The sequence below is a fragment of the Lepidochelys kempii genome, chromosome 9 (assembly GCF_965140265.1).
Source record: "Lepidochelys kempii isolate rLepKem1 chromosome 9, rLepKem1.hap2, whole genome shotgun sequence".
Classification (NCBI taxonomy): domain Eukaryota; kingdom Metazoa; phylum Chordata; order Testudines; family Cheloniidae; genus Lepidochelys; species Lepidochelys kempii.
In genome coordinates this window covers 60,847,451-60,865,368 of record NC_133264.1, presented here as the reverse complement: position 1 = coordinate 60,865,368, position 17,918 = coordinate 60,847,451, and the positions used below count along the sequence as shown (strand labels likewise).

Here is a 17,918-nt window from a genome sequence, read left to right as displayed (position 1 = left end):
AGGTGGTAACTAGGTTGACAGAAGAATCCTTTTGTTGACCTAGCTGTGTCTACATTAGGGTTAGATCAACCTAATGGTGGTACTCAAAGCGTGACATTTTTCACAGCCCTGAGAGATGCAGCTAAGTCAGCCTAAGTTTTAAGTGTAGACCAGGGCCTCAGACACCTTTAGAGAAATTCTAGCCCTTCTGCAGCTGCTGCTCTTTGGGAAGCAGACAAAGAATTCATTTCTGTTCTCACCTCTCTCCGGCTAAGCTCCAGTGAAGGAAGGAAGTCATTCTCCATTCTGTCCATCATACGAACAATATCCTCAAACAACCTCCGGTACCTCTGCTCATCCACAATCTTCACCTGCAGGAGATCAGATCACACTCACTGAAGGTGTAGGCCTTAAGAGTGTAAACTCCCTTAGTGGTTTGTAAATAACTGCAGCAGAAGCTGAGGAGATTCTTGGGCATTTCACGTGTGCAGCTTTGAAGGCTGAAGATTTGTCCAGTTGCTCCCCCAAGTCTCATGGGTAATTTCATGCAAGTTATTATACCTGGAGTAATTGTACTGGTGTCTTTTTCTGGCCAATGGGCACCAGGAAGGATCTGCTATTTGCAGGAAATGTTCTAAGGCCATTCTGCACCTAGTAGCACAGGCACTCTGCAGTCTTACCCCAAATTCCTCAGGATTTCAGCCTGCTTGATTGGGTAAGAGGAGAAAGCAATGAGTTGTCTAGGAGACCACCTAGTTCAGAGAGTGGGGGAGAGGAATACTGGACACACATGCTGGCTCTGCCCAACAGGCCAGGGATCTCAAGTCTCTTCCCTCCCACAACTTATATTCAGCCATTCACAACCCCCCCAGCAAGCCAGAAGCACCCCAGAGTTCCTGTTTCTCCAAGCAGAGCAGAAGCAGCATCATGGGAGTGGGTGCAATCGTTTACAGGTAGCTCATGGCCCCGAGGAGGAGCCAGTTGCAAACAGCTCAGTGCACCCGTCCCAGTGGCAGAATATTGGGATCACACCTTAGAGCCTAAGAAACACTATTTAAGCAATCAATGGCTGGAGCCTTTCCTGCTGAATACTCTGCATGTCTGCTGTGTAAACGCCAACCATTGTCTGTGTCAACATGGCACAAAGCTGCTCTGGCACTGCACAGCCGACCTGTGCTGCATATGAGAACAGCAGCTCTTATGAGTCCCCTGCTGCAGAGACTGAGGTAAGTAAGGCTGCCCAGCTCCAGCTGCCGAGCAGCTATTACTCATTTCTGCTCGCCCCCCTCCCTTTTATATCAATACAAACATGGGTGTTTGTATCCCTTGCTTCAGCAGATGGATCCTTTAACTTGGAACTTCAACCAAGCGTTCTCCCCTAGCACATCAAGTGACAGTTACCCCAATAAGAAAAGGAGGACTTGTGGCACCTTAGAGACTAACCAATTTATTAGAGCATAAGCTTTCGTGAGCTACAGCTCACTTCTTCAGATGCATATCGTGGAAACTGCAGCAGGCTTTATATATACACAGAGAATATGAAACAATACCTATTCCCACCCCACTGTCCTGCTGGTAATAGCTTATCTAAAGTGATTTCCAGCACAAATCCAGGTTTTCTCACCCTCCACCCCCCCACACAAATTCACTCTCCTGCTGGTGATAGCCCATCACATATTCTCTGTGTATATATAAAGCCTGCTGCAGTTTCCACGATATGCATCTGAAGAAGTGAGCTGTAGCTCACGAAAGCTTATGCTCTAATAAATTGGTTAGTCTCTAAGGTGCCACAAGTCCTCCTTTTCTTTTTGCGAATACAGACTAACACGGCTGTTACTCTGAAACAAGTTACCCCAATAAGGAACAGCGAGCTGACTGGCTTGTGGTCGCTGGTTTTCAGGTCCATGTGACTGCGGTACCGGAGCTGATTAATGTTCCCCCCTCTCCAGAGGATTCGATCGCACCAGGCTGGCACGCGACACTTCCCACTGCAGATATACAAGTTAACAGGAAATCAGACAGTCCTCCTGTCCATCTGACCATTCCCCTCCTCAGCCAGATTGGTCCCTGCAGGACACACTTCCTAGGGCAGCATCTGGAGTGATAGGGCTCCCACCACTTTCCTCATCCGAAATGTTACCATTCTGAAATCGCATCCCATTACTTCTGTTCTCCTCTCTCTGCCCCCCTCCCAGGGCTACATTCCTACGCTGGGAGTGGCACCCTTTTCATACCTAGTTAGGCTCCCTGCCCCAGTTGTCAGCTAGCCCATATACATGGATTTAATGCCCCTGATCTATTCATCATCCCCGCAATCGCTCAGGTTGCTCTTCTTAGCACCTGTTAACATCTTGCTGGTACTGCAGTGCTAAGAAGTGGAATGGGCTCAGTGGGGGCTATCACCATAACCTGAGGCTTCTGCATATGTGGCCCCAAGTTGCATTAGCTTCTTTTGTTACCACACTCTGGTGCAAGCTCCAGTTTAATTTACTACCCCCACTGCTGAAAAATCTATTCAGCTGTTCCTGCCTTCCAGGGTCCTCAAGTCTGTGTTTTGGATGATCTTTCCCCAGATGAATTTGCATGGGCAAGAGTAGCAGAGTAGTCTTCCCCTTTAAGGGCCTGCAGAGCCAGGGAGCAGCAAGCCTTGGCCTAAGGAGAAGCCCAACAGGCAGGTGTTGGGATCCAGCTGAGCAGCAGCTAATGATTGGCTCTGATTCCCAGCTGGAAGACGTAAGGACCCAGTTCTGTAAGGGAGGAGGGGGGGACCCAGTAGAGAGAGACACTTTCCTGAGCAGCAGCAGAAGGCTGCAATGGGGCAGGTAGGCCCCGTGGTGCCCCTGAGGCTAAGTGAGATCTGTGATCCTTGAGTTCCTGGGGGGAAGAGGACCCTGCAGTGCCAGCCCAGGACAGGACTATCATTTTTGTTTCCTGTCAATTTTTCTTGCCTTTGTGTGGTAGAGGAATCAAAGAGCCTGTGCTGAAGGCTAAACCAGAGTTCGGCATGGCTGACTGTTCTGTCCTCAGGCCCACCAGACTACAGCAAAGCTGACTTCTTCTGAGACTATCTGCACTTACTCCTAACCCCTCAAGTGCCTTGTGTGTTGTGTCTCTGTCCTCAGAGGTATTCCCCACACCTCTCAGACGAATATCAACTGTATGTTTCATTCATTAGCCTCACTGACGTTCTGCATCAGCAAAAAGCTCCGTCCCAGATAACGCGTCTAGTCCATTTGTGAGGGATCCACGAGGCTATTCAATGTCATGTTGATGGCTCTAGGCATGTTTCCAGGAGAAGGATCAGAGTCTAATAATTCAGCCAGGGAAGGAAGCTGTGTGGCAAGATGCTGTTGGTGTCACAGGTTAACAGGCCACCATCAACAGACTTACCTGGAATCCCAGCGGTCCGTTTTAGAGTCAAATTTGTACGTGGGGATGAATTTAATCTCTCCCTCTGTGAAATCAGCAAAAGCTTTCTTATGAGTCCGCTGAATATTCAACTAGAGGCAAAAAAGGAACAGCCTGTCAGCACAACAGCAAAGTCTTCATAACTCTGCAGAGCAAAGTTACAGGCAGGGCCCTTTTACTCCGCAGCCATGGACTCTGTCACAGAACCCACCCCTTACAACAGAACCGTGTCCCCAGACAGACACTTTCATTACAAAACAGAGCTACTCCGAGTGCAAAGAAAACCTTCCAAAGACAAACCAGATGCAAACTGACATAGTGCTGCCTGCCTGAGTCTGTACACAGCATGAACCAAGAGACAAGGGAGCCAAGTTGTTCAACTCAACCAAGTGTTAACTTTGAAACCTAATGACGACAGTTAAGCAACTCCATTGCTAACTACTTCACTGTTGGTCATTTTAACAGAAACCTACAACTGGTGTGCTTGGCCGACAAGGCCAAACCAGCTCTCATAAGTCTCCTACCCAGTTACAAAACCTCCTAAGTTCCCCTAACAGCATCAAAAATTCAGTTAGTTATTTTCAATACAAAATTCTGCAGCATCCTGGAAATTAAGTAGTAAGAGGCAGCACGAAGTCAGATTTACTATCACCATAAATACTCCAAGGGACACTGCACTGATTGTATTGTTCCTTTTGCGTTTCACTGGATAAACCCCCCTTTTTGAAATGTATCTAACGCTGCCCCAGAATTTCCAATGTGCTGCAGGGACATATTTCACAGCCCACACCCGTCAGAGAACTCAGGTCCAGCTTGTTGAGGAGCACACAACAGTTACAGGCAGGAATCCCCAGCGCTCCTGCAACACACTTTCCAGGGTCCCTCTGAGCTGTGACTGACCTCGGTCAGTGTTCCCGCTCTGTCCTCAAGAGCTGGTGAGAGGAGCTGTTGAGCATGCAGCGTGTATCTCTGAGCTTTAATACACATTCCTACAGCCTAAACATCATATCTTTTGGCCAGAGACACTTTTTAATATTTTTAATGGGAACTAAAACGGCAAGAAACAAAAACACCCTAGAGCTGTGTCTAGATCTCATCACCACAGGATACATGCCAGCCTTCCCAAGTGTAAGGATATATTAAAACAGGATGACCCAATACCCACATGACTGAAGTTCACTTACCTGGTCATATGTCAACAGTTTCTGAAGCTCATGCTTATTGATCAGAATTTTCACCTCACTGGCATCAGGGAGGCACAGCCTGTAGTTTAGGTCTCCCAGCCAGATGACAACACTACGGACAAAGGCAAACATGGAAAAGAAAAGCCTGCAGTTCGTATCAGAACTCCCATGGGAGAGAGAGATGGGGGAGTCAGATTGAAAAAGGGGTCTCTCGGGATAGCTAGAGCACAACAGGACATATAAGAGAATCAAAATATGCTAGCAGCTGCCGCTTCTGTAAGTGTCTACAGAGATAGCATCCCAAAGGTGGGTGATCTATATGGGATGAAGCAGTCAGCTAGCTAACAATGCAGAGATTCCAAGGACAGAAGGGCGCATTGTGACCATCCAGTCTGAGCCCCTGGACAGCACAGGATAGAGAACTGCCCCACAATAATTCTTGCGTGAACTAGAGCAGATCTTTTAGAAAAACAGCCAATCCTGATTTAAAAATGCCAGTGATTGAGAATCTACCAGGATCCTCAGGAAGGGCTGCTGACGTTTTCCCTAGCCTGAAAACAATGTGGAAAAACCCACCAATGTTTTCATGAAATGAAACAAATAAGAGGAACAACACAATTCACTGCACAGTGGTATTTATCTCTCCAACACAAGGCACACACGTCACCCCCAAGGAAGAGCTTGCACTTCTGTAAGGCACGCATAAGAACACAGCAGCAGAGTCCCCTGCCTACCCAGCAGTTAGGCCTTTTGCTTCTGCCCTTGGATCCCACACAAGTCTACCAGTTTGTTTGCTTTTCCAGTACCTAGTACATTACCAACCCAAGGCACCTATGCTGAGCACACAGACTGGTGCTGAGCTGGCAGGACACACAAGCAGGTCTCTTGAAAATTCACAAATCTAAATGCAGCTGTCCTATCTCATTGTTCCACCCACTAATCATAGAATCACAGAATATCAGGGTTGGGAGTGACCTCAGTAGGTCATCTAGTCCAACCCCCTGCTCAAAGCAGGACCAATCCCCAATTTTTGCCCCATATCCCTAAATGGCCCCCTCAAGGATTGAACTCACAACTCTGGGTTTAGCAGGCCACAGCTCAAACCACTGAACTATCCCTCCCCCATCACATCCCTCTCTGCAATCACCACACCAATGACAACTCCTGTTCCCCTCACACATAGGCTTCCAGACAGTCCTATAGCCTTCTCATCACTTCCCAACAGGCATAACAAGAACTTTGACACTCTCATAATTTTCTTAGCCTTTTACAACAAAGTTTATATTCACAGATTCAAATCTGAGCTCATTTCTAGAATCAAAAACCTTGCAGACTATGTGAGCTGTTTATGTAAATCCTTCCAAGTAACAAGAGCTCAAAAATGAACAAACCAGAGAAGCCTGGAATAAAACCCAGTTTGTCTGTTGTTCTAGAAATGCCCCAGGTTTTCCACAACCATGTAATAATCAGCCTTTGACTCAAGAGTGCCAGCTGCTGAGATGAGCACATTACAGACTTCTTGCAAGGGAAGGTACTAGAGACAGGTTTGCCTTGTGAGCCACTACAAGAACACTGCCCACTAGTGCAATCACTGGTTCAGCTGCACCAACAGCAGTGTCAGTGTAGACAAGGCTCTGGCATTTTCCTCACCATCTCAATTAACCTGCAGGTTTGTCTACACTTGGGCTCTTCTTGGTAGCAATTTCTAGCTAATATTCCCCAGACCTTGGAGAAGGAATGTGGAGTTGGAGACTTACTCGTGTTTCATGATGCTCAGCTGAGGCAGGCCCTGGTCAGGAGGCAGGAAGCTTAACCGGGCACAGATATCCTTGTAATCCTGGTTCCGCCGCTCAAAGTCCTCCACATGAGCAGCAAGGTGGGAATTGACAATGCAGAAGGTGGTGTTGTGGAATACAAATCTCACAGCCACACCACCCTTGTTACCCTGGGGACAGAGTAGTTACAGGTGAGACTGTTACACAAACACAAGAGGTTGGGTAACAGATTGAACAGGAGAGAGCTGGGGAAATGAAAACAATGGAGACAATGAAAACAAGAGGCACACTGACAGGAAAAGAGGCAGCAGGGATGAGAAAGTAAGGCAAGACACTGTACCACAGACCACATTTCACACAAACATACACCAGAGTCAGCTATTCTGAGGCTATGCACCCACAGACCAAGACCACTCACCATCTTCCCCATGATTCCAGTCCCCACAGTCTCTGCCATGATATCCGTGATATAATTCAGTTGATCCTTCCTGGCAAACACAACTAGCATCATCCCAACCAGACGGACCACCTGCACCTGCAAAACAAATAAATAAATATTCTATGAGTTTCCAGGTCAGCCGTAATACAATCCCCAATTTCTCACCCCCTGTGCTGCTTGTCTCCAGAGTCTCTTCCCATCTCCCATGGTCCCCCAACACTCCACATACTGCACTAGCTTGGGGACTCCCTGCACAACAGGTGGAGACTTGGGAAGTCTATGGTCCTCCGACAGCACCCGTAGGGGATGCTGCTGAGCTCATGGTTGTTCAGGTTCTGGTGTATTCCCTTGAAGCAGTGCCCCACTGTGAAAAATTTGAGGCTTCCCAGGTGCATTGTAGGATACAGATTGGAGCCACATAGCAATACTATGGTGGGAGGGATAGCTCAGTGGTTTGAGCATTGGCCTGCTAAACCCAGGGTTGTGAGTTCAATCCTTGAGGGGGCCATTTAGGGATATGGGGCAAAAATTGGGGATTGGTCCTGCTTTGAGCAGGGGGTTGGACTAGATGACCTCCTGAGGTGGTCCCTTCCAACCCTGATATTCTAGGATTTTATGAATACTAAACTAAGCTCCCACCAACAACACCTCGAAGAAGGAACTGACCAAACTAGTCCTGAACCTCACAAAAGGCCTGAGCTCAGGTCCCAGGATGGCTGGAGTTTATTTCTGCTCATCTTTGCTTTTACAGAAGTACAGCAACCTGGTGGTGGAGCTCACGGTTTAAATTCCCAACTCTTTGCATGAGTAGTTTCAATGTAGGGGAAACAGCAAGCAAGTGAAGCATACACAGAGTCCGATATGCCTGACCTGCAGGCACCACAAAGCAGCATCTCTGGGGTCCTACGCAATGCCTGCCTCCCAGAGAGCATTTGCTCCTTCTGCAGGACGGAAGAAGAGAGGTCATTCTCCACTGTTCTGCTCATCCTACAGCCATTAACATGGCACCTGTGTGCACAGTCTCTTGCTGCACGGATCCTGGCTCTGCCACTGTCTCTTCTGGGTGACTCTGGGCAAGTCACTTCACCTTCCATACTGATTTTACCAAGGTGCTGCTTTACTTTTTTTCTTTATAATAAAGTTCTGATTTTTAAGAATCTGATTGGTTTTTAGTGTCCTAAAAACCCAAGGATCTGGTCTGTGCTCACCTGATTTACCTATTTGGTTGGTAGATTATTCTCAAGCCTCCCCAGGAAAGGGGGTGAAGGGGCTTGGGGGGATACTTTAGGGAAACAGGAACTCCAAGTGGTCCTTTTCCTGAATCTTTGTCTAACTCACTCGGTGGTGGCAGCAGTACCCATCCAAGGACAAGGAAGGATTTGTGCCTTGGGGAAGTTTTTAACCTAAGCTGGTAGAAATAAGCTTAGGGGATCTTTCATGCGGGTCCCCACATCTGTACTCCAGAGTTCAGAGTGGGGAGGGAACCCTGACAACCTGTAACTTGTGTCACTGGGCTCTACATAAAAAAGTAGTGCACGGATGTCACAGCAAAACATGGTAGGGGAGGAGGAAGGGGAAATTAACTAATGTCTTAAGACAGAGCCACCTACCAGAAGGCCTGCTATGCCAGCAAGAAAAGCTGTAGTGACTCAGTCCTGACACTTCACGAAGGAGCCAGCTAGCAACATTACAACTAAAGTTACTCTTTCCCAAGGCACAGTCTCCTAGCTAACTTCCCCTATACAAGCAATTTTGTTCCTTCAAGGAAAAGCTATTCACTTGGCTCCTTAGAACAAGACACACCCGGTTTTTATAGTTGCGGAGCTACCAAAACAAGGGAAATGTGGAATTTGACCCGCCTCTGCCTCTTATTGCCTGCGTATAGGAGGGACACATCTCACACCGAGCACCTGTCCTGTCAGCTCTCTGAGGGTATTTTTTTGTTGTTGCCCCACTCATGAGGCACCCACCAAATGGCCAGGGAGCTATTATTGGAGGATATCTCTGCCCTAGAACTATCTCCAGATTTATTCTAGTCCCACAGTGACTCTCCCTGCCCAGGAAACTATTCCATCAGCAGTGTCAGGTACACATCCTTGGGGACTCTGCTCTTGGCCATTTTGGTTGGGTGACGTATGGACCATCTGAGTTGGGAAAGTGTGAGCTTCATTCCTGCCCCCAGTCCCACCAGCTTGGATGCCAGAGGAGATGGTTTAGTAGGACTCACTTTCTTATACTTGGCCTTGGGGTGCAAGGCCTTCTCCACAGCAGCCAGCCACTCGTGCTCCTTCGCAGAGTCCAAGTAGAAAAAAGCTTCCGTGCTGAGGTCCAACTCCTGGAACCTACAAACAGGTCAATTTAGGACACAACCCCTCTCCCCCAAACCAGTCTCCGCTCTGTACCCCCATCAGAAGATGGCACTGCAGGAGGCCCAGTCTGAATCTCTCTATCATCATTCATCCCGGAGGAAGGTCAACTGGGCCTAGCTCAAACGAAGGCACTATGGCTCCCTTGCAGTGTCTTACAGGCCCCTTCCAGAGACTATTTCCCTGAGGAACATTAGTCTGGTCTGCTTTGCTAATGCCGAGGATGAGCTGGTTCTCAGCTGGTGCCTCACTGGAGGAAAGCTGCTCTGTTAGTTCAAGAAATCTACTTGACTTTTGGCTGCTTCTTTACATCATCCTGACTACTCCAGCCCTGTGAAGGAGGATCCCCTCCCTTCCGAGTCCCAGGGTACATGCTAGGCAGCAGTGTAAAGTTTGGAGTCCACTAGGAAGCCTGGGAATTTGAAATGAATAAAATCCACCAGTGTCCAAGGGAAGGGAGTGAGACACAAGATGTGTATGTATAAATGAACAGGAGTTCTTGCCTCACCCAACACAGTAGATATCTGGGGGGTCTGAGTCACAGACTAGCCAGGGTTCCAATCCACTGTCCGGAGACTGGCCATTCACATTCCACGTTCCCACAAAAAACCTGCAATACACACAAGAGCAGCCATGCTGCTGGGGCAGAGCTTTACTGAATAGGTCCAGACTCTCTAATGCACACAACATCAAAACAGGGAGTGTCTGAATTGCATGAGGGTCCTGTGTAAAAAGGCCAGTGAACTTGCTAAGGAGTGTAAACTACACATAACATGAAGAGCTCTGTCCAAGACTGCAAAACACAGAGAATTCTGGGCATGGCACATTTCTAATGTACTAGGGATGTCACAGAGCTCTGCAAAGTAAAGGACACCTCACTGGGGGCCTACCTACATGACCCACACCATGCTTTCTACATACTGAAAGTGAATTCCATGTTGGCAAAAAGGCACCAGATTGGCAACCATGAAGGCCTTTGTATTTATAAGACAATGCAGCACGGGCAACAGCAGTGCAAGCTCCCACTACCTCGCCTCTGCCAACATGCCTCAGTTCTACTTGGGGGAGTTCAACCCCCAGCCCCTGGGCTGAGATTACCTATAAGGACACCAGGAAGTGCCAATAAGATGGGTGAAGGGTGCTACTGTGGCGACCTGGCCACCTACGAACTGGACTGAAACCCCACTACTTGTTTCACATAGGCCATCCACCAGCAGGAGCTCATTTTGAGACCTGGGCTGGGTTCAAGGCAGCAGCCCACAGAAGCTGGGAAAATCTCTGCTTCTCACTACCCCTACATACACTGTGCCTCGTGGCTATGGCTCTAGGGGCAGCGCTGACCTGAAGCTCTGGATGTTGACATATTCCTTCTCTCTTTTGGCAAGGATGTGTTTGATGAGACCCTCTCTTTGCCCAGACTGCGTGTTGGGCACAAACAGCTTGCGCATGGTGTTGGTTACTTTTGGCTGGTCTCTGGCCACACCTTCCCTCTCTCGATGAAACCTAGACAGGAGACAACAAAAGACTTCAAACTGGGGTTACTGCCTAGGATACTGGAGGGTAAAGGCAACAGCTCTGGGATGCTACTTACTGCCTATTTTGTGGAGGAAGAGGGGGAGGCGGGGGCTCCCGACGAGATCCCATTTGCTGGTTTTGTAAGTTTCTTTTCTTCTCCAAACTTATGGCATTGAAATGATCTTCAAAGCCTAGAACCCCTGTAATGACCGAAGCCTGGGTGGTGAGAGTGAGGCCCAGGTGAATGTTCTTCAGAAAGCAGCTTAACAAGAACCTAGAGGGGGCAACGTAACTCCGGAAGCGGGAAGAGAGATCCCCACAGGAATGTGGGTGTGGCAAGGGGTAGCAGTATTATACCAACTCTGATGGTGCCAAGAGGGCGAGGGGAAGAGATGCTGACAGAGGCGAGGGGGAGCAGAGAGTGAGGAGATGGACAGACCAAGGGAGTGGAGAGACAATCATGAACCAAGAGGGACTTTGGCAGAGGGAGATACAGTACGTCAATAAGACATCAATCCATGGTAACATCACACTAGGAGCAGGAGGTGGGCTTTTGTGGGAGTTAGTGGGGGGATGAAGGAAAAGCACTAACCATGCTCCTACCTGACAGGACCAATGAAAATCAAAGCTCCTGCAGAGGCCATAGTTTTGTATGTATCCCACCCAACCATTGAAAACAAGGGCCCCATGACTGTGCCCTGAACACAGGGCTGCAACTGCCGAGGTGGGACTCATTCCAGTACCTGAAACAGATGACTGAGGAGGAGCTGGGAGGTTTTTCTCCACCTGATACCAGTTGGCTGGCTCCCTGTGCTCAGGAAGAGGCGCTTTCAACTGGGCTGGAGAAGGAAACATCACTGTCAGAAACTGCTCTTGAGCCCCAGAGACACACACATGGCTGTAAGTGTGGTTACCTTCTTGTATGTTCAGCACTTTGGTGAGGAACCGAAGGCAGCATTCCTCATCGGGGATCTCAAAGAGGCGCTCTGGTGTGCAGTCTCCCTGTATTCTTATCTTGCAGCCAGCTTCAGACATACAAAACACACACACCAAGACACAGACAGGTTCGGCTTCTTGACCTTTAAACCCCTCCCGTGAACAAGCCACTAGCTGCCATTTGCTCCTCTGGGCCCATGATGGAAGTCCTCATTTATTTGCCATCATCTTGACAATTAGTCTATTTTAAAAAGTGAGTTTGAGGCAGTGTCGGGTCCTCCTTGTGCCCCTGAGACTCCCACCAATTTGTGGGTGGGCAGGGGTTCCAATGCCATTTTCCTGATTTTTAAAACTACTTCTCTCCCCTGCTGCTGTGTGAAAGACACTCACAAATAACAGGGGAAGCTGCCTTCACAAAGGAAACAATGACACTGCAAGCACCAAATGCAGTTAAAGGCACAATGTCAAATGGAGACAGGAATCCAAGGTGGTATTTGTAGCAGTAGACACACATTTTCAGACAGAGTGATTCCAGATCCCCAAGACAAGCAGCCCACATGTTACCAAAGATAACCTAATCCTCAAGTGCATCTGTTCTCCCCATCTTCCACTGTGCAAAGCAAAGACAACCTATACTTGTCTATGCTGCATGCAAAGCACTGTGGGACCCTGCAGGGTATGAAAACCTCCTAAGAGGCCCTGATCAGGTTACACTTCCAATGTGGGCATCGTGTACTGCCCCTGCACTCCAACCATGGGGCTGCTTCTGTGGCAGCAAGGAGTAGAGCAATAATATAGGACAGAAGCAGGAAAGCGAGGGGCTGGCAGGTTAAGTTCCAGGGAAAGTCAAACAGGCTCACAGGGAGGGGTTTTGGGAGAAGCATTAAGGGAGAAGTCAAAACTCAGCCAAGTGACACCTTTTGATCTAAGTATTTAGATCATACTCCTTGTGGTAATGAGCATTTTCCAAAAGAGTAACAAAGCCAGCCAACCCCTCTACAGCCTTACAACCCACAACTAGCACAGGGATAGCAAGTGGGGTAGAGCAGAGGGCAAAGGGGGAGGAGACAAGAGGGGGAAGCAGAGTGGGTGAAACAGAAAAGTGTGTGTGTCAGTGATGGAGAGATGATACATTTGTTAAAGAAAGCTCTCATCATAACAGACTCACTGTTTGTAGCTATATCAATCAACAGAGTTTCTTCAGCCTCTGGGAAACAAGAGAGAAGGATCAGGAAAGTTTAACCCTGTCCAGGAGCAGAGACTCAGTACATACAACACAAGCACAATGCCTGCCTTCAACACAAGGAGATCCCAGGCCCCAGCAAAGGAACAAACTGCTTCCATACCTCTCACCACTAGCAGTGGCACTACTGGAGAGAGTTACGACCCCACAGGCTGGGCCAGACTGGACAGAGGTCCCCCTGCAAAAGGGTCTCTTCAAATTCAGGGAAGTTAGACAGCGGTGTGTTTAAAATGAAAGGTACCAGCCTGCCAGTCCTGGAGACTGACTCCCCAAGTGCAGCATGAGCAGTAACAGTAGTACTAACTCCCCACATACACAGGTCCACCAACAAGTCTCACGGCTCGTCTACATGGAGAAATTTACCAGCAGAAACATGCCATAGCTATACTGGTATAATGCCCCTTGTGGACACTTATTGCAGAAAAAGTGTCCCCCCTCAAGGAAGTATCACAGGACAATTATAAGGTATAGTTCTGCTGGTAAATTTCCTCATACAGACAAGCCCTCAGCCCATTCAGATCCCATTTCCCATTCTATCTTTGGCCTCTGTGGAGCTGCCAGTAGAGAGGGCCATTTGATGCCATTCCAGGCAGTGTTTTTTGACACCAACACCTACCAATGAGGAACTGAACCGAGGCTCCCCAACCCACATTTATATCGAGATGGACCAAATCCCCACACCAGTTTGGGAGAGGTAGGAAGCTGTAATCATAAGCTCTGAGTTTTAGTTGCATGGGGAAGTCCCAATCTGTACAGCCAGGGGAAAAAAAGCAGTGGATTTCTGGCTGAGGGGTAGGTGTGTTAGGGTCAGTACCTTGCACACATCTAAATCGGCTGTTGATGGGAATGTTATCCTGGTCAGGTGGGTCCTTCTCCCGTGAACGGATAACCAATCTGGAAACAGAGAGAAGCCTCATAACAGCACAGAAACTAAAAGATTCTAGAGCAAAGGTGTTGCTGACCTCATGACTGTATTTCTTCTGGAACCAAAGAGACCACAGGCCCTGCTCTCTAGCTCTACGTTGTTGGGGATAGTGAGGAGGAGCATTTATCACATGACATACGGGGAGATGCATGCAAAAATATGCATATGGAGGAACAGCTTCCAAAGATGTACATGATAAAGGAAGCATGCTAAACTCCCGAGCCATGGGTCTACAAACTATACCAGAGGAGCTGGGGAGTTGACTGGGGACCCAGAACCAGGAAGCAGGGCCACTTTTCTGTCTGTTTAGAGCAGCGGTTCTCAAACTGTGGGTTGGGACCATGTTTTAAAGGGGTTGCCAAGATTGGCATTAGACTTGCTGGATCTTGGGGCCAAAGCCCCAACCCTACTGCCTGGGGCCAAAGCCCAAGGGCTTCAGCCCTGGGTGGTGGGGCTCAGGCCTCAGTCCCCACGGGTCATGTAGTAATTTTTGTTTTCAGAAGGAGGTCACGGGACAATTAAGTTTGAGAACCTTTGGTTTAGAGGACAGCACTCCAAAGTGATTGGGAAGACTCCAAGAGCAAATGTGCTGATGGCGGTGGCAGGGGCCATTCCATTTCTCAGGCCTTTGCTACCCTCAAAAGTTGTACAGCTTTAACTCATCTACTACTCTACTCTAACTCATCAACTTTAACTTCACTCATCTAGTGGTACAACTCCTCTACTGTGGGGACAGTTATAGCGGTATAAAGGGTCTTTACACTGGTAAAGCTATTCCTGTATGGGAATAAGTTATATGGACACAAGGTACCAGTATAACACTATGGCTGTATCCACACTAGCAGTTATAGCAGAATAACAACTTTAGCTAAAAAAAATCAGTTTGTTAAGTGAACCAGTTAAATTGGCACAAAATCTGTTTGTATAACAGGCCACAGTGCTGTTCCAGCTACAACTAATAACTTGTACGCAGTGCAGGGAAGGATCTACCCTTAAGTCCTGCATGGAAAGGGCCTTTCTTGGGAAGCTCCAATATAAGTTCCTATTTTCTCCTCTTTATGTTCCTCAAAGAAAAAAAGTAAAAAAACCTTCAACCATCTTTTCAGACATGTGAGTGACTGTCTCTTTTCACATGGATTTTAATTTGGTTTCATGAAGGTTAAAGCTTTAACTTTTAATTGTAATAGGCTCACAACAATAGTTGTCAGTCTGACATTAAGTGTTCCACCTCAGCACTCAAGAGCATAAGGACGATCTGTTCTTAATTCCAAATGCAAGACAGGAGTTCAGCTACTCAGAGCAAGGCATCCCCAAGAACATATTGAAGAGTCACTGCAAACTTTCCAGATAGTTGCCTACCCACTAACAGCAACTAGGGAAAAAAATCCATCTGAATTTTCTTTTCTTTACTATAAAAAGATAAAAACCTAGCAAATGTTTCTTGTAACCTTCAGTATAACATCACCCTGGGGGGTGACACCATGGGGATTTCCCTAATGTACCCCATCTCCCAGGGAGCAACACTCCAGAAGACGTCACTGTACTAACCAATCACAATATTCACATAATGCTGCTGAGTCTATTCCAGAAAGACATCACTGTACTAACCAATCACCCAGGCCCACACACCAGAGGCAAGTGATACTAATGGAATCAGGGCAAGGGCAGAGATGCTCAGACAGTAGAGAAGAGGAACACAGTCCCACCAAAGCCTGCTCACTCCCTACAATAGCATGGGATATGCCCACCTTTTCCCAATACACTAACTCCTGGTGGGAATCTCTACACAGCTGCCCCTGCCAACGTAGCCCAGGCGAAGACTGAATAATTCCCCTGCCTCACTCTGCCAATGTGCCCCCCGAGGGCGGGGGAAGGAAAAGGTCGTGCCATGACTCCAGTCTGTCAGTATGCCCCCAAAGAGTCCCTGCCACCTGCCAGCCTGGAGCCGTTTTCAACCCTGCGCCCGGGAGCAAGAGTCACTGTGGGCAGGCAACGTCCCTGCGGAGCCTGGGCAGCCGTGTGTGCTACTCACTCGCACTGCCCGTGGCGCTGGGAGAGGCTCAGGACACAGGGCTCCCTCCGTCCTGCTTTCACCTCCACAGCATAGGCACACGGCTAAGGAACTCAGCAATACCGCGGGCAGTAGTGTCCCCCCAGCCAGCCCCGCCCGCCCGCCTTCCCCCGGGCGCCGGGGTCCCCCAACCAGCCCCTCCCCCGGGCGCCGGGGTCCCCCAGCCCGCCCCGCACCCTTCCCCCAGCCAGCCCCGCCCGCCTTCCCCCGGGCGCCGGGGTCCCCCAACCAGCCCCTCCCCCGGGCGCCGGGGTCCCCCAGCCCGCCCCGCACCCTTCCCCCAGCCAGCCCCGCCCGCCTTCCCCCGGGCGCCGGGGTCCCCCAACCAGCCCCTCCCCCGGGCGCCGGGGTCCCCCAGCCCGCCCCGCACCCTTCCCCCAGCCAGCCCCGCCCGCCTTCCCCCGGGCGCCGGGGTCCCCTCGGGCTCCCCGTCCCAGCCAGTGGATACATCGAGGCTCCAGGCCGCGGGCGGCGGCAGCGGCTCCATGGGGAGCGCAGGGATCCGGTCCACGCCACTCCCCGCGGCCCGGTCTCCCGGCGACTCACGGCCGAAGCGAGCGCGCAGCGACCGGGGCCGGACAGAGCGGCGCCGGCCGGGCCCGCAGTGGCCGGTGCCCCCTGCCGGCCGGAGGAGCTCACCGCAGCGCGCCGGCTCCTCCCGCCCTGCCCCGCTGCCCTCGCCTCAGTCAGCTCTGGGCCCGCCTCTCCGATGCTCTGGGCACGGGGGCCGCACCGGGGCTCAGAGCAGAGCGACCCAGCCACGGGGCCATCAGGCGACACCCCTCTAGCCATGGGACCCCCCCCTCAGCCACGGGCCCGCGGGGCGAGACCCCAGCCACAGAGCGGCCGGGAACATGCTGGCTCACATCAGGGCAATCCAGGCACAGGCCCGCTGGGTGAGACCCCAGGCACAGGCTGCTGCCACGAGGCAGCAACGGCCCTCACCGCCCCAGCACTGATTGCAAAGCCCAGCTACAACCATGGAGGCTCTAGAACTCTGCCAAATGCGCCTGCCCTGCCACTTACAGCAATGCTAAGGAGCCTGTCTCTGCCCTGCAGAAATGGGGGTGGCCGCTGAGTGATTCCAGGGCACGGCCTGTGAAATGCTGGGTTCCTACAGCAGGATTTGTTACCAACCTCAGAGTCTCTCCCTACCACCTCAGTTAAGCTGCCTTTTGGGTTTGCATAGTTAATAGGAATGAAATGCTTGATAAGCCTGCTCTGAAATGAGAACCAAATTGCAGATACTGGCTCAGCTGTTCAAACCCCAGACAGCCCTGGTGATGACTTGTGGAAATATTTGCAGTTATTACCAAATAAAAACACTGCTACATCCTATCCAGAGAGTCCTGACAAATTATTCCCTGGTTCAGTCACAAAATCATCTCCGTCTTATTCAAGTAAGTAGGAAGGAGTGAAATTAGTTTTTATCACTGTAGGCTAAAGTGTTCCTGGAACCACCAATCCCCCAAGGTGGTTTTTTTTTTTTTAATTGTGTGAGAAGATGTAAAAGGTGAAAGAGTGGACAGGTATGTCAGGGAAGCTCTTCCTGGTGTGGAGACTTTACAAACAGGCAGCTGGATCTCCACCCTGCTCTCTTTGGCTGCCTCTTTTCCTGCTGTTGCATCAGCTCCTGCTCTGGGATAGATTCCTTTTCTTAAGCTGCAGCAGCCTCTCTTTCTGCAGCCAGTAGTTCTCCCTCTCCAGGTTGCCTTTGTCTTTGTCACCATGCCTAGGGAGTGCTGTGCTGGGTTTGAAATGCAGATTTTGAACAGGGAGGTAGGTAGTTAACTATTGCAACAGCTTTCTGAGGGATTCTCCAAGCACTTGGAGAGTGACTATTTTTCCAAAACATGTACTCTAATACAACCACTAGTTGTGGGGGCTGATGGAGGAATTTCTATAGCCTGTGTTATGTAGAAGGACAAACTAGATGACTATAGTGGTCCCTCCTGGTATTAAAATTAATGAACCATCTTGGTCTGGTTCTATAGTTATTTTGTAATGTGGCTGGAAACCTCAAACCTCCCCCTGCAAAAAAATGGTTTAGAGGTTGGCTTATGCCCTGATTCACAAG

At 49.6% G+C, this 17,918-nt stretch overlaps 1 protein-coding gene across 3 annotated transcripts in view; it reads right to left on the bottom strand.

Annotated features, from left to right (window-relative positions):
* The window catches only part of OCRL (OCRL inositol polyphosphate-5-phosphatase), a 29,709-nt gene extending 13,268 nt beyond the window's left edge, over window positions 1-16,441 (bottom strand). For 2 of the 3 annotated variants that reach the window (XM_073360625.1, XM_073360627.1), the window contains exons 1-16: window positions 16,292-16,441; window positions 15,803-15,875; window positions 13,660-13,739; window positions 12,771-12,809; window positions 11,581-11,691; window positions 11,410-11,505; window positions 10,743-10,866; window positions 10,493-10,654; window positions 9,660-9,761; window positions 9,013-9,127; window positions 6,765-6,881; window positions 6,329-6,516; window positions 4,572-4,683; window positions 3,370-3,479; window positions 1,832-1,967; window positions 240-350 (exon numbers count right to left, since the gene is read on the bottom strand). In XM_073360625.1, the coding sequence (XP_073216726.1) occupies window positions 240-350; window positions 1,832-1,967; window positions 3,370-3,479; window positions 4,572-4,683; window positions 6,329-6,516; window positions 6,765-6,881; window positions 9,013-9,127; window positions 9,660-9,761; window positions 10,493-10,654; window positions 10,743-10,866; window positions 11,410-11,505; window positions 11,581-11,691; window positions 12,771-12,809; window positions 13,660-13,739; window positions 15,803-15,875; window positions 16,292-16,328 (1,713 nt within the window). In that variant the 5' untranslated portion in view covers window positions 16,329-16,441. Of the gene's footprint in view, window positions 1-239; window positions 351-1,831; window positions 1,968-3,369; window positions 3,480-4,571; window positions 4,684-6,328; window positions 6,517-6,764; window positions 6,882-9,012; window positions 9,128-9,659; window positions 9,762-10,492; window positions 10,655-10,742; window positions 10,867-11,409; window positions 11,506-11,580; window positions 11,692-12,770; window positions 12,810-13,659; window positions 13,740-15,802; window positions 15,876-16,289 lie in introns of all 3 variants that reach the window. The other variant, XM_073360626.1, reaches the window with a different exon arrangement.
* Between the last annotated feature and the right edge of the window lie 1,477 nt (window positions 16,442-17,918).